Source organism: Lissotriton helveticus, chromosome 5_1 (genome assembly GCF_964261635.1).
Source record: "Lissotriton helveticus chromosome 5_1, aLisHel1.1, whole genome shotgun sequence".
Lineage (NCBI taxonomy): Eukaryota > Metazoa > Chordata > Amphibia > Caudata > Salamandridae > Lissotriton > Lissotriton helveticus.
In genome coordinates this window covers 1,775,229,499-1,775,245,257 of record NC_136065.1, presented here as the reverse complement: position 1 = coordinate 1,775,245,257, position 15,759 = coordinate 1,775,229,499, and the positions used below count along the sequence as shown (strand labels likewise).

General features: G+C 52.9%; 1 protein-coding gene across 5 annotated transcripts in view; it reads right to left on the bottom strand.

The window, feature by feature from the left end:
* The window catches only part of STRADA (STE20 related adaptor alpha), a 231,010-nt gene that overhangs the window by 29,169 nt on the left and 186,082 nt on the right, over window positions 1–15,759 (bottom strand). For all 5 annotated transcript variants that reach the window (XM_078645053.1, XM_078645057.1, XM_078645055.1 and 2 more), the window contains one exon: window positions 8,093–8,340. In XM_078645053.1, coding sequence (XP_078501179.1) covers window positions 8,093–8,340 — 248 coding nt within the window. The remainder of the gene's footprint in view (window positions 1–8,092; window positions 8,341–15,759) is intronic.

Genomic DNA, 15,759 nt, shown 5'->3' with positions numbered 1-15,759 from the left:
TGATTGTTATGTTTTAGGGCGCCATCAAATAAGAGCAAATGCTCTTGGAATTTGAGTGGTACTTCCACCTCCTCGAAAGGAGTGTACTCATTAGGAGGTTCCTCTACTTTGTAATAGTGGAAGTACTTTGTTACAGCATTTGCTGCTGGAAAATTTATCCATGTATAGTATACCTCTGTCTGCCGATATTCGTGTGCCTCGATTACGAATATGACTGTGCCACCTCTAGGTGTCAGTCCATTTTCTATAAGTTTTAGAGTTATAGCTCTCCTTTTGGCGACCTGGATGAGTATTATATCCGGGTCTGCATCGAGTGCTGTAGTATCAGCTGCTGCTATTTCAGTAGCTAATCTAATTGCCTCTCTTTCTTCATCACTCTCTGTCATTTTACCGACAGGAAGCTTTTGTCTTTTGTTTGCAGATCAGGTTTCTTTATGGAAACAGAGATTAGGTGCACAATATTTTGGAACTGTTTTATCCTTCAACGTTGACTAGACCAAGAACCATACATAGGAGTTCCCTCCTGCGAGGTTTTGGAGGATATTATAACCTTTCACCCACTCCAGACGTCTTTGGAGTATTTGGGAAAAGGGGTCTGAGTGAGAAAGCACGACTGAGTTACTCTAAATGTCTTACGTTAGTTTTATCGCCCTTTCCAAACGCGTTGGGCGCCATGTAGTGTAGCTCCTATTTTCCCAATAGGCTCTGCGCATTGGAATAGTACCTACAGCAGTAAAGGCCTAGGCCAGACGTTAACTAGGTCTACTACTGTCGATACTAGACTTAATTTTTGGGTTTGCCAGCTAAGCTCAGAGTTCGCTAGAAACTTTCTCGAATGTTCAAGGAAGGATGAACTCCCCTGATTAGACAAGAAGGGATTTAGTTTCTGACAACCATAGAACATGACAACTTTGCTCTCCCCTAATCAAGAGTCAATCTCGAGAGTCGTGTGAGCACAAGGCAATTATTTTACTCAGTCAGTACGTGCATTCTTAGTCTCATCAGTATGTAGAGAAAAGGAAGAGACGGGCGTGTTCAATAAAAGATGTTATTTATTGATCAGTCTCTTTTCTCGTACAAGAGAAATGGATCGATATTATTGCAATACTTATAGTTAAGTAAAGTGCATACGTTAAAAGCAATAGTATAAAATAATACTGTAAAAACATTGATATGGTTTCTGAGCCATATGATGTTTAAAATGATTAAAATATATTTACATACACATATACATTTGACTAAACGTAATCAACTGGTGTTTCTAAATACGCCTACCCCGTGTACCTGACCTAAGTCTAATGCGTGGGCGGGAATAGAAAGTTACAGTTTAAGTTAAGTTTGTTTTTGCCAAGTGAATAACTAAAGAATTCTCTAGGAGGGGTTATTCAGTTCTGTACCTGGAATTTAGGATGGATGAGGAATGGTATCTCTTTCTCTGCTCTCGATATTCCAGGCTGCCTGCGAGGGCTACCCGGAAGCGCCGGTGCTGGGTCTCTCGGCTTGAGATAGCAGCGCGTCTCTCAGCGCGTCAGGAAGGCGGGGCTGCTGCCTGCGGGGTCTGCTTCTGCTCTCGGCTTCGGCAAGTATGGCTGCTCCGTCTTGTCACCACGCGTGTGTTTGCATAGGGCAAGGTCGGCAATATTTATACCTTAAAGGTGCCGGGATTGACGTAAGGATGGACATAGGTACGTCAATAAAGATGTCATACGACTTGCTCGTTAGCACATTCTTTACTAAAGTTCTCTGTGAAATCAAAACAATGGCCGCACGGATTATCCAGGTTGTCATAGGTTTGATTTGTTATGAGAACGTCGTATGCCTTATCAGGGGCTGGAGGAATGTCGCTTGTCTAATTAGATCTCAAGCGTTATGACCTAATCAGATAACACGTTCCTGTGCCGTAGTGTGACTGCGTCAGATAACGGTATCTGCATCATGGGGGATTTCTTGCCTCATGGGCTGACTGTTAGTTAACTAGCTAGTAAGTTTAACCAGAATAGGGTCAGGAATAGGGGGATCGAATCAGAACCTATAGAAATACACGACACGATATGAAACGAGGATTGCACTCGGACAAGCGAGTATTGCAGGTCAGGGACTTTGAGCGGATAACCCCCAATGAACCAATTAGGACTTTCCACCAGAGTAAAGAAGCACTTACAACAAACATATTCCTGTTTGGACATTAATAAGGAAAGGAATAAGATTGAACTAAGCGGGCGCATACCTTTCGCTTATTGGGAACCAGATTGGAGGGACGGGAGACCGAGACTCTTTCATGTTTTTACCTTGGTCGTGGACGTTATTCCCCAACCACTCACCTTTAATTTGTATTGGTTGTCCTGAAGAAGGTGGTCCTAAATAAAAAGTGGCCACCAAAACGCGCGTTGACCTGGATGTTGTGATGCCCAAGCCTACAACACGTTCATGGAGACTTTGTCAGAATTGTTTCTACTGTGACTTTTTTAAGTGTTCGATCGAGGTGGGTGCTGGATATGGATAATGAGAGTGGGAATGTGTGGCAATGTGACAGATTAGTATGTTTGTGTGGTTAAAATTTGGAGGACAAAAAAAATGTTTAAAAAAAATTCAAGTAAAAAAAAATCGAATGTATTGACAGGTATCTTTTTTAAATGAAGAAAAATATAAATGCTTATCTGTATTAAACGAAATTGTTGCACATTTTAAAGTTTGTAAGATAACTTTTGTAAACAAAGTATCATCTTTTTTGTACAAAGACAATTGAAAAAGGATCATGAATAACTTAATAAAAAGACAAATAATATAAAGAATGTGAGTTGGTTATGTCAATATCGCATGATGGATAGCCCAATAGAGCTTTTGTAAGTCTACACAAAAGAAATAGGTCCAGTGGGAGCTCTTGGAGTATTTCTATTGTGTATTTGTTTCCCCTGTTCTCCCAGACCTGAAAGTAATCTTGCCGGGGTGGCCTTATATTTATGGAGCCACAATGGCCCCTCTACGACGTCTAAAAGCCAGGAAGAGCTGGTTGGTGCTTCTAAAGCTTCTACTCCTTTTCAGCCTGCACACATCCAAAATGTTCAAGGATCTCTTAGCAATTAATGGAAGGTTTGAAAGAAATACGTGAGAATCAATGCGTCACTGAGGTGGAAGTTTGATGGTACTTTGGGCATAGACCTTCGATTCGCAGCTCAGTCTACCTTATCCTTTAAGAATGTTCTGTAGGAGAGGAAGGTCAACTCTGCCTAATGGAGTGGCTAAAGTTTGTGCTCAGGGAATTGACAGTTGTCTCAGTGGGGGAGAAAGACATGGAACAGCCTTTTCATAAACTGTTTGATCACTCTTAGTGAATAAATAATTGATCCTGAGAAGAGTGTTGGTAACTGGAGATAGCCGTCAGTTGCATTTTCACCAAGGTGTGCTTAGCCAGGTGTAATAGATGTAGCCGTATCTTTGGAGGCTGTACTGATAGCGGGGACAGGCCATCACTTCTACAGCAAATGCAGTATTGCTTCCATTAGCGTTGGATATGCCGCAAAACTAAAGGGCCTATGCACCATCTACTTCCAAAAAATGTGTCCCTTCTGTCTGGACAGAAATGCTAGGTGTACTTTTAAAGCAAATAGTGGAGTATTCAAATTACATATTTTGGCACACTAGTACTTAAGACACAAGGAGCAATTAATATCAATTTGCACAGTTCTTTGTTCGCTTTGGTGAGGACCTTTGGGGAAAGCGTATGTAAGGATGAAGAACCAGCTCATATAAACACTTCCTCCAGAGTCCCCTGGTAATAAAATATGCTAGCAAAGAGAAGCTCTTTCGTGTTGTCACAAATAGATCTATCTGAGAGCGACCCCCATCGCTGGAAAGGTTGTTGGGCGTAAGCCAGATGTGGCAAAAGCTAGTAACATTTCACAAGGACTTGACTGAAGCTATCTGCATGATATCTGTGTAGCAAAGGCATGTGTTTTGCCGTGTTCGAAAATGTAATGCATTCATGAGTGCTGCCTGTCCAAATAAGGACTAAAGGAAAAAAAGCTTACAGGGACAAGTGAACAGCCCTAAGTTCCAAGGTACTGACATGCAAACTCTTCTTGACTTACTACCACCTGCCGCTCACTGTTAAGTCCTGCAAGTGGGTCCCTCCATCCATCCATCCATCCATTCACTGACACAACTGTTGACATTATCTCCTGATGCAGAGGTCGCTGAAATGGAAGTCCTTTGGAAATATTTTGTAACATTCTCCACCACAACAAAGCCTATTTTTGCCAGACAGTAACAGCCCCTTAGTCCTCAGCTTGCCAACCAATGAGGATGCATCGCCAGCTGGATTAGCTGCAATATGGAACTAGAATTCATGAGGACACCATTTCAGTCAGGCAGTACAAGTTGCTCTTGGGATTGAACAGGCAGTCGATCAACAATAGAATTCATTGTGAGAGAAAACTCTATATTATCGCTTCGTGGGTACACTACAAGCTCCAGTCTTACCATGTGACTGCCTACTCACCCCAAATCTAGTGCGGAGTCTGGTGGTCTGCTAAAGATGTGGGGAGAGAGACATTGCCACAGACGCAATCCCCCGCCCCCCTTCAACGCGACCAGTTTGCTTGAGATGCGGAGCAGAGTGTGGTGCCCCATTGGAAATGATTGGCGGCAAAAGCCCACACACAGTCCATCAGACCAAACCAGATAAGTTCACATTGGCTGAAATACACATTGCTCCTCAGCCAGCGACGTAACCATAGTGTATCACAATACCGGGCGTCCCAGGCTGAGGACTCTCTCAATATCGCTGATATAATGGAAGCGCTACAAGGAATACACAATGCCCTTGAGGCCAAAATAGACTGTCTCCATAGATGTTGGACTGGTGCGAGCGGACTTGCTCAATATGGGAGCAGGGTTACGGAGGTGGAGAACTCTTATCACCACCATGAAAGCAGATACTAAGACTCTGCAGCTCCAAGTTAATCACCTTTTTCCTGAACTAACACTCAGAGTGCAAAGACTGCGCCGCTCCATTCCGGAAGTTAAAAGAGAACTGAGAGAGTATGACATCAAGTACTCCATAATATTCCCGCCAAACCTACGGGTGATGGCAGATGGTAAGACCTGGTACTTCACCAACCTGGAGTGGGTCCTGGAAATGGCTGGAGAGTTGTAAGAAAAATAGGACACGGTCCTTGATCGAAGCGGCAACAAGAGGGCGGTGAGACCGCACATCAGCCGCCGGCCGAAGCCAGTTAGAGACACCACACTGATTGACGGGAGAACTAACTCTGACTGGGAACTTCTCCCAAGAAATTTTGCCGCAAGCTGAATGGCTGGGGTGACCTGGTGCCTACCCTTTATAATTGCGAGTCCTATTGAACTACCGCTGGATCAATGAAAATCTGCCTGTGAAAGTTGTTGATCGCTGTAAGAAAGTGCCCTCTTTTTGCATGGTTCCCCCCACTTTTTGCCAAACTGCTGATGTACTTTGACTGAGTGTGCCCTGGGTTCCAGCCAAACAGGTACCCAAGGCCTATGTGCTTTCCCTAAACGTCATTAAGACAAAACCCAATTGGCACTCTGGCCACAGGTCAGTCCCTTGTAAATGGCACCACAGGTACTGTGGTCAGGGAAGGCCTCTAAAGGCTGCAGCAATTATTGTGCCACCCTTAGAGGCCCACACTGATGCCAGGGTGGGATTTAATGAAAAATGCACTCAGAGGGCATCTTAGAGATGCCCCCTGAAAAACGGCCTAACTCTAGTGTCCTGGCTGAGTGACCGCTCGCCTGCTGCCACCACCAGACACGTTTCTGGGCCCTTGGGTCAAGAGCCTGCTGTTCTTGGGCGGTCTGAAACAATGCACATCCTCCCCCCAGGATGGGCAGAGTCCACGGCGGGGAAGCTTCAAAGATTTGCCACCTTTGTGAGCTACCCTAGCCCTTTGCAGCTTCCATCAACTGGCTCCCATAGTTTCTGACCCCCACTTTGGGTGGGAGAATCGGCAGGAAAACCAAGTGAGAAAGGGAGGTGTGCACACCTTTGCCCCTCAGGTGGGGGAGGCTAGGTGAAGCTCATCTCTCAGTCCCCGCCATCTTGCAGATGGGGGGACCCAGACAACCAGAGAGGCATATGCCCCCCTCCCACTGGAGGGTGGCATAATAGGGGGTGTACCAACCCCAAGAAAGGGACCCATTGGTTCCAACCATTACTTACCTGGAACACCCCTAAATCTAGTATTTAGGGGCACCCCTGAACCTTGTCTCCTCAGACAAGAACTGACCAGAAGAAAAGAAGTACAGAAGAAGCTGTGCTGAAACTAAGAAGAGGAGGACGCCCACTGACTTGACCCCAGCCCTACCGGCCTGTCCCCACCACGACCCTGCTCCAGCAAAATCCCAGTGTCCTGCAGCCAGCAGCCTCAAGAACCCGAAGGACCTGCCCTGCCTTCCAAACCCAAGACTTTGTCTCCCACGAGCACCGGATTTGCTCACCCACAGACCCTGGCCCCACACAAAAACGTGAGTCAGCACCACTCTGCAACAGACGCCTACAGCCAGAGTTTGAGTGGGTCTCCCCGGCGATCCGGAGATCTGGTGTTCTTTGACCTACCTAGACTCTCCAAACTAAGCCTGCACCCCCTTTCTGGAGGATCCCCTGATCGCGACCGAAGCTGGTAAGAACACCAGACGTCCCTGCACCCAACGCCCCACAGCCTAGGGTGGCCCAACCAACGGTGTCCCAGCATCCCCAGGCATCCTAACTTACCTCTCCAACTGGTGGTCACCTCCAGAAGAGCCAGCAGTCTACTCAACATTGACTGTATGAGGTTGAGGACAGGGCCAGTAAATTACTGGCTTAGTTGGACAGGACAGAGCCAACGTCTCGGTGGGTCCTGGAGATCCAGGATGATTGTGGCGAGCGGACCAGGGATAGAGAGGGAATAGCAGATGTGTTTGCTAATTATTATGCTCACCTCTGCTCCGAGACGCAGGCGGCAACGATTGATGAATCTCTTGAGATACCTGTTGACATTCGGATGTCAGGGCTCTCCCAGGACAATAGATAAGCTCTGAAAGAAGACCGGACGGAGGATGAGGTTGCACAGGCTATCCATGTCATAGTGTTGGGAAAGGCTGGGCCCTAATTGCCTTCCAATAGAAACAGACAGCTGCAAGTGTTGCCCCACATCTTACGCATGTTTCCAGAGAGGTGCAACACCAGTCAGCTTCCTCAGGACCAAAGACAAGAGAGTATAGTGGTTATTCACAAGGAAGACAAACCACCCGATGTCTGCATTCAAAAGAGATATGGGCCTGTAGGAGGCGCAGAGGTAAAAATCCTGGCAACGCTTTTGGCCACACGATTGGTTAGGATGATCAGGTAATAGATTCACCCCGATCAGACCGGCTTTATGCCGGGTAGAAACACAGTAATAATAATTCCCTTTCTCAAAGTACTCATTAGGATAATTACAATTTTACAGGAGAATTTTAAGGTTAGGGAGGAGTTTGGAAAATGTTAATTGAGGAGGGTTTTCAGCCATTGGAGTAGAAGTAGAAAGCCATCTTGTACCAAGTTCATGCTCTAGGCTTTAATCAAGCCTGGTGGTTCCAAACTCTTCCATGGACAGTTCACAGCTCTGATGAACCAACAGTGCATGGGTTTTAGAATGAGTTGCTGCCTAGCCAGCCCACCTACCTTAGGATATGGACACCATGAAAACAGGACAGTATTTCTTTTGAGAAGTTTTCTGTGTGTTAATAATGAGCAGGTGCTATACAAACTGAACGACATCCCAGAGTAGGAAGAAGACTGTACTAGATGGCACTTCAACTGCTGTGTGTGGCAGGACAGTGGTTGCCTAGCCAGAGAGCCAGACTGAAGAAGTTAGACTTTGCTCAATTACAGATTTAGTCAATAATATACAGAACAGTGCTGAAAATAAATCATTTAAGGTGGATCTTTCACTAAAAAAGTGCAAATCTGATGTTCTTTGTGAAATACAATGCGTGTGGTTTCTACATTATGCTCCACTAGATGGGGCTTTGCATTTACATCCACTTATATGGAGTGCGCAAGAGACCTGCTGTTATGTGCTTCACGCATTACCTCATGTCAGGTGTCCGCTGCAGGCACTGCTCCACAAAGCTGTGGAAATGTGAAGAAAAGGTGCGGTTGTATGGATGTTGTGAGGGCTCCCCATTGGCCGCCCGGCTGTTGCTGGTTGCTGCTGCGGTAACTTCACCTATTCCAGAATCTGCACCGGAACGAGAGGTTTTCATAGTTAGCTCTTCAGCAGGGATTGTGGTGGTGTCCAGCAAGCATGGGACAGTCCCATTCAACTTCTCTAACAACATCTGAAAAGGGAAAGGTCCAGGTGTCAATGCTGGCGTATTCACAAAGAAAACATGTGTACCTTTCTAAATACAGTGATGGGAAAAAGAAAATGCACAACCTCTAGAGGCACTACGGTTTTACACATTAAGACATAACTGACCTTAATCTAGTCCCCACCAAATCCTAAGAGTAGATACATCCAACTTAAGCGACAAATTAAACAAATTTTACTTTGCCATCAATTACTGGAGACAAGATGAACATCAGCCAACGCTCAGTAGCCGTACATGTTTGAAACTGGCTTTGGAACCCTTCCCAGACTGATGAACAGCAACAATGGTTTTCCTGAGAACGTCACATGACCTAAGCATGTTGTGTTAGTGTTAGAAAGGCGACACCGGGGGAGGCAGAAGATGTCTGACTGACCACCCCTAGGTCCACCTCTCCGTCGAGACGTAGCCGAGCGTTACCGAGAGGCCTCCTGGGGGAGGGCCCTCTCCTAGGATCGTACAGCAGAGTAATCACAACACTACAAACGGACACCACACAGGAGGTCAAGTTCTCAAGCTTTTATAAGGGATACGGGTTGCGGATTCTTGGCAGTATATACAGGCGGATCGAGGGATCCGTAAAGTCTCGAAAAGGGGGCGAGGTAGCGGGACAGTCTCGCTTCTGGGGGGAGGAAGGGATACCCTGCGCACAGCTCTCAATCCTCGAGCTGGGGGGTTCCGAGAGGTTCGAGCCGCGGCCGTGCCAGCAGGCTTACAGGAGGGTTCAGCAAGGTAGGCCGCGGCAGCGCCAGCAGGCTCTCAGATGGTTCAGCAAGGTAGGCCGCGGCAGCGCCAGCAGGCTCTCGGATGGTTCAGCAAGGTAGGCCGCGGCAGCGCCAGCAGGCTCTCGGATGGTTCAGCAAGGTAGGCCGCGGCAGCGCCAGCAGGCTCTCAGATGGACGACGGGTTACAGGAAGGATGAGTTCGTCTGGTGTCGGCCGTGACAGCGTCAGTAGGGCTTCCAGTCCAGGATACAACTGACGTCCTACTCCGGGGCTGGCCCAGATATAGGACGGAGGTCCTTTGATGTCCGGACCCTCCCGCCTGGGGGGTCAGAGGGGCCGGGATGATGGTGTCCAGACACCCAGCAGGGGGGTGGAGCCAGCGCCCAGTGAGGCCGGAGGGCGATTGATACCAGGCGTCCGGGGACGGCTGGAGGGCCATCGAAACTCCTCTCCCTCCGGGATCTGTCGAGTGGCCACTCGACCACCTGGGAGGATCTTGGTGCCTCGATGTCGGGGCTTCGCTGGGGCCTGGGCCTGGGCCGAGGCCACGTGGTCGTGACGTGGGGGACCCAAGATGGAGTCGGGCACGGCCTCGTGCTTAGGTCGTGATGGGCCTACGCCGGAGCCAGGCTGGTGATGGGGATCCGGGATGGCATCCGGATCGGTGGTGTTGGGGCGTGCGGGGTCGGGCCGAAGGGGCCGCCCGAGGTCCGGAGGAGGGCTGGTGTCGTCCGGGGCCCGCCATGCGGGAGGGGTAGGACCACGCCATGAGGCCGGGTCCAACACGCGTCCCCCCCAGCTGAAGGCAGGGGAGAGTCACCCATCTTCTTGGGGATTCTCCTCGCCGAGGCGGAAGAATCTGGACAGGCCGTCAGCATTGGCGTGGTCGTTGCCGGGGCGATGCTCCACAGTGAAGTCCATCCCCTGCAGAGAAATGGACCAGCGCAGCAGTTTCGGGTTCTCTCCCCGCATCTGCATTAACCACCGCAGGGGCTGGTGGTCGGTCTGGACTCGGAAGTGGGTGCCGAAGAGGTAGGGCCGGAGCTTCTTGAGTGCCCACACCACGGTAAAGGCTTCCCTCTCGATGGTGCTCCATCGCTGTTCTCTTGCCAGTAGGCGTCGGCTGATGAAGGCCACAGGCCGGTCGATTCCTTCGGGGTTAACTTGGGACAGGACCGCCCCGATGCCGTGCTCCGAGGCGTCGGTTTGGACTACAAACTCTCTACTGTAGTCGGGGGCCTGGAGCACAGGGGCGGTGCACATGGCAGTCTTTAAAGTCTCAAAGGCGGTTTGGCACGCAGGGGTCCAATGCACCTTCTGGGGTAATTTCTTGGAGGTCAGTTCTGTAAGGGGCCCCACAATGCTCCCGTAGTCTTTTATAAATCGCCGATAGTATCCGGTGAGCCCCAGGAAGGCTCGGACGGCGGTTTGGGTGACCGGGGGCTCCCAGGCCCGGATGGCGTCTATCTTTGGTTGGAGGGGAGCTACTTGGCCGCTCCCCACTTGGTGTCCCAGATAGGTGACGGACCCTTGGCCTATCTGGCATTTGCTGGCTTTGATGGTTAGTCCGGCCCGCCGGAGGGCCGTCAGGACCTCCCAGAGGTGGGTCAGATGCTCATCCCACTGAAGGCTGTACACCGCAATGTCATCTAGATAAGCGGCGCTGTATTCCTCTAGTCCGGCCAGCACCTGGTTCACTAGTCTCTGGAAGGTGGCCGGCGCATTTTTCATGCCGAAGGGCATCACTTTGAAGTGATGGTGGCCATCAGGGGTCGAGAAGGCCGATCGCTCTTGTGCACCAGGAGTAAGGCCGATCTGCCAATACCCCGCCGAGAGATCGAAGGTGCTGAGGTATTTGGCGGCCCCTAGGCGATCGATCAGTTCATCCGCCCTGGGGATGGGATGGGCGTCGGTCCTGGTGACTGCATTCAGTCCCCGGTAGTCAACACAGAACCGGAGCTCTGGAGCTGTTCCGGGGGAGGCGGCCTTAGGGACCAGGACAACGGGACTGGCCCAGGGACTGTTGGAGGGTTCGACTACCCCCAGGGCCAACATCTTGGCCACTTCTGATTGGATGCAGGCCCGAACCCGGTCGGGCACTCGAAAAGCTCGGTGTTTTACAGGTGGGCTGTCCCCGATGTCCACATCGTGGACACACCACCGGGTGACCCCCGGCGTGAGGGAAAACAGATCCGCAAACTGCCCCAGCATCTTCCGGCAGTCTTGTTGCTGCTCTGGGGTCAGGGTAGAGGAGAGCCGGACCCCTTCGAAGAAGCCGTCTTTCTCTGTGGTGCTGAGGAGATCCGGTAGTGGCTCGGAGTCGTCTTCAGCTCCGTCATTGGTCGCCAGCAGCAGACTCAGTTCAGTGCAGGCAAAGTGCGGCTTGAGCCGGTTAGCGTGTAGAACCCGGAGGGGGTTCCTGGGGGACTCCATGTCTACCAGGTAGGTGACGGGGCTCTTGCGCTCCACCACTTTGAAGGGCCCGTCCATTTGTCCTGGAGGGCACACGGTTCAACCGGGGACATGACCCAGACTTGCTGGCCCGGCTCGAACTCGATGGAGGAGGCGTTCTGGTCATACCAGCGTTTCATCTCCTCCTGGCTGGCCTCGAGGTTGGCCTCGGCAAGTTCCTGGAACTTCCGAGTCTGATTGCGGAGGGTCAGGAGGTACCGGTAGACATCCGGCGGGGCATCTCGAACTGCTGTCTCCCAGCCTTCCTTGACCAGGCTGAGGGGGCCTCGAACCGGGTGTCCGTACAATAGTTCAAAAGGGCTGAACCCCAGAGATTTCTGGGGTACCTCTCGGTAGGCGAACAGGAGGCAGGGCAGCAGGACATCCCATTTGCGCCGGAGGGGCTCTTCGAGGCCCTTGATCATTCCCTTCAGTGTCCTGTTAAATCGTTCCACTAGTCCATTTCCTTGGGGATGATACGGGGTGGTGAACTTATAGGCGACCCTGCACTGTTGCCATAGGGATCGCATATGCTTTGAGATAAAGTTGGAGCCCCGATCACTCACGACTTCTCGGGGGAAGCCGACTCGGGAGAAGATGCTCATGAGGGCTCGGCCCACCACGGGGGCCGTGATGGTTCGGAGGGGGATGGCCTCAGGATAGCGGGTGGCATGGTCCACCAGGACTAGGATGAAGCGGTGTCCCTGCGAGGTGCGAGGGTCCAGGGGCCCTACGATGTCTATTCCTACTCGCTCGAAGGGGGTGGTCACCACGGGGAACGGCTGGAGCGGGGCTTTGACTTTCCCCCCGCTCTTCCCGCTGGCTTGACAGGTCGGGCAGGTTCGGCAGTGGTTATGCACATCGGTGCGCATTCTTGGCCAGTAGAAATGGGTCACCAGGCGGCTGTAGGTTTTGTCCTGCCCCAGGTGCCCGGCGAGGGGCACATCATGTGCTAAGTTCAGGAGGAAGTCTCTGAATCGGAGGGGTACGACCAGTACCCGGCCGGCCCCTAGCTCAGCAATCTTCTGCTCACTGTAGAGGAGGTCGTTGTCCCAATAGACCCAGTGGGACCCCGCGGGGTCTCCAGCGGCTTGAGTAGCGGCTTGCTGTCGAATCCCCTCGAGGGAGGGGCAGGTTTTCTGCTCCTGCCGGAACTGTTCGCGGGTGGGGCCACCTTCTTCGCGCCATTGAGCGAGTTCTGGGAGGTGGTTGAGCTCGGTGAGGTCTTCTTGGTCGGGCCCTTGGGGGCCGTGTTCGGGGTCGGCGTCCTCGGGGACGACGGGTGGTGGAGGTGCGGGCCACTCGGGTTCCTCAGTCGGAGCTCCCCCCGCGGGGGTGGAGGCTCGGGCGGACATGGAGCGGGTGGTCGCACAGACCCACTCGGGAAGGCCTAGCATCCCCAGGTGCTCTCTTCGTTCGACGCCGGCCCATGGGGAACTTTCCAGGTCGTTCCCAAGGAGGCAGTCCACGGGGGCATCGTCGCGGACAGTCACTTTCAGCATGCCCGACACTCCTCCCCACTCGAAGGGGATGCGGGCCATCTGGCACAAAGTCTCTGAGTTATCTGCGGACCGGACTGGGCACAGGACGTTCGGAAGGATCTGTTCTGGGGTCACCAGATGGCAGCGGACCGCTGTCACGCTGGCTCCGGTGTCACGGAGGGCTTCGGTCCGGCGACCATTGATGGTGACCCACTGGTGGTATTTCTGGGTGTTGCCGGGGATCGGACCTCGAGGGATCAGGTCGTGGGTACCCAGGCATGCCAAGGTCATGGCGGCGGGCTCCCACTCGGTCTGTTCGTGGTCGTCGTCCTCTTCCTCACTTCTTTCTGCACCCAGGGCAGCCGCCGCGATCTGGCGGGCTGGGGGCCCGGTGGTGCCGGGTCGCTGGTTCATCGGGCAGAGTGGGTCAGTCGCATAATGACCTTGTCGCTGGCACCTATGACACGTAATGTTTGGGCGGGGCCCCGGTCTGGCTGGGGGGGCCCCTCTCCGGCCCAGGGAGGGCGACGTGGAGGTAGGGGAGGACCCCTGGGGGACGTCTTGACCCCGGCTCTGGCCTACCCCGCCGCCTCGTGGTCAGTGGTTCCCCGGGGATCCCCGGCCGTAGTCTCCCATCGTGCTCCGGGGCACTCGGGTGCTCGCCCATCGATCCGCCTCGACAGCGAGTTTTCGTGGCTCCGTCAATTTGCTGTCGAGGAAGTGCTGCCGAAGTTCGATGAAACAGTTATTGGACAGATGTTCCCATAGAATGAGGTCGACCAACTGCTGGTAGGTGGTGACCTGGCAGCCCCGAGTCCACCCCTCGAAGGCTCTACTGTAATAGTTCACGTATTCCACCCACGTGGTACCGGGGATTTTTTTGCAGTCTCGGAATCGCTGCCGGTACATCTCGGGGGTGAGTCCGTAGCGAGTGAGGAGGGCGGTCTTCATGTGCTCGTACGAGGTCCTCTCGGTATCAGGGAGCTCCAGCAAGGCGTCTCTCCCTTCGTTGATAAACTTCCCCCACAGGCCGGCGCCCCAGTCCTTGAGGGGTACTCGATGGGCGGCCATGGCGACCTCGTAGGCTTTGAACCACTGTTGGATGTCGTCGTTCTTATAGTACTCTTTGACGACATCCTTGGGTATGTGCACCTTCGCGTCCACCGGCGGGGGTGAGGTCTTACTCCCGGCGAGGGCAGACTCGTTTGCCTTGGCTTTGAGTTCTATTTCTTTGAGGACGCGCTCGTGCTCGAGCATGAGTTTTTTTTCCTCGAGGGCTAGCTTCCTTTCTGCCAGTTGGATTTCTCCTTCTTTTTGGAGTCTAGCCAGATCCAACTCGTGGAGCCGGTTCCTCTCTCGTTCTCAGGCGTCTTCGGGGAAGAGGCCCGTGTTTGGGGTTGCGGGTCTCCCTCCCGCTGGGTTCACCTCAGCCTCCGGGCGTCCGTTCGGGCCCGGGTTATCTTCATTCGGAGGTGGCGCCTCGCCGGCGTCCACCCAGGCCTGTAGGGCCGATTTAAAGTCTTCTTTGGTGCTTAAGCCAGAGGTAGCGATGCCTAGGTCTTTGCAGAAATGCTTTAGCTCCTTGTGACTGTAGTCTTCCATTTTCTCTTTCTGGAATTCTGTGCTCATGGTCGCAGTGGGTTTCTCTTGGTAGCGAGTGAATCACTCTCTGTACGATCTACGTGGGCTCGGATCCCGGCGCTTGCCACCAATGTTAGAAAGGCGACCCCGGGGGAGGCAGAAGATGTCTGACTGACCACCCCTAGGTCCACCTCTCCGTCGAGACGTAGCAGAGCGTTACCGAGAGGCCTCCTGGGGGAGGGCCCTCTCCTAGGATCGTACAGCAGAGTAATCACAACACTACAAACGGACACCACACAGGAGGTCAAGTTCTCAAGCTTTTATAAGGGATACGGGTTGCGGATTCTTGGCAGTATATACAGGCGGATCGAGGGATCCGTAAAGTCTCGAAAAGGGGGCGAGGTAGCGGGACAGTCTCGCTTCTGGGGGGAGGAAGGGATACCCTGCGCACAGCTCTCAATCCTCGAGCTGGGGGGTTCCGAGAGGTTCGAGCCGCGGCCGTGCCAGCAGGCTTACAGGAGGGTTCAGCAAGGTAGGCCGCGGCAGCGCCAGCAGGCTCTCAGATGGTTCAGCAAGGTAGGCCGCGGCAGCGCCAGCAGGCTCTCAGATGGTTCAGCAAGGTAGGCCGCGGCAGCGCCAGCAGGCAGCGCCAGCAGGCTCTCGGATGGTTCAGCAAGGTAGGCCGCGGCAGCGCCAGCAGGCTCTCAGATGGTTCAGCAAGGTAGGCCGCGGCAGCGCCAGCAGGCTCTCAGATGGACGACGGGTTACAGGAAGGATGAGTTCGTCTGGTGTCGGCCGTGACAGCGTCAGTAGGGCTTCCAGTCCAGGATACAACTGATGTCCTACTCCGGGGCTGGCCCAGATATAGGACGGAGGTCCTTTGATGTCCGGACCCTCCCACCTGGGGGGTCAGAGGGGCCGGGATGATGGTGTCCAGACACCCAGCAGGGGGGTGGAGCCAGCGCCCAGTGAGGCCGGAGGGCGATCGATACCAGGGACGGCTGGAGGGCCATCGAAACTCCTCTCCCTCCGGGATCTGTCGAGTGGCCACTCGACCACCTGGGAGGATCTTGGTGCCTCGATGTCGGGGCTTCGCTGGGGCCTGGGCCTGGGCCGAGGCCACGTGGTCATGACGTGGGGGACCCAAGATG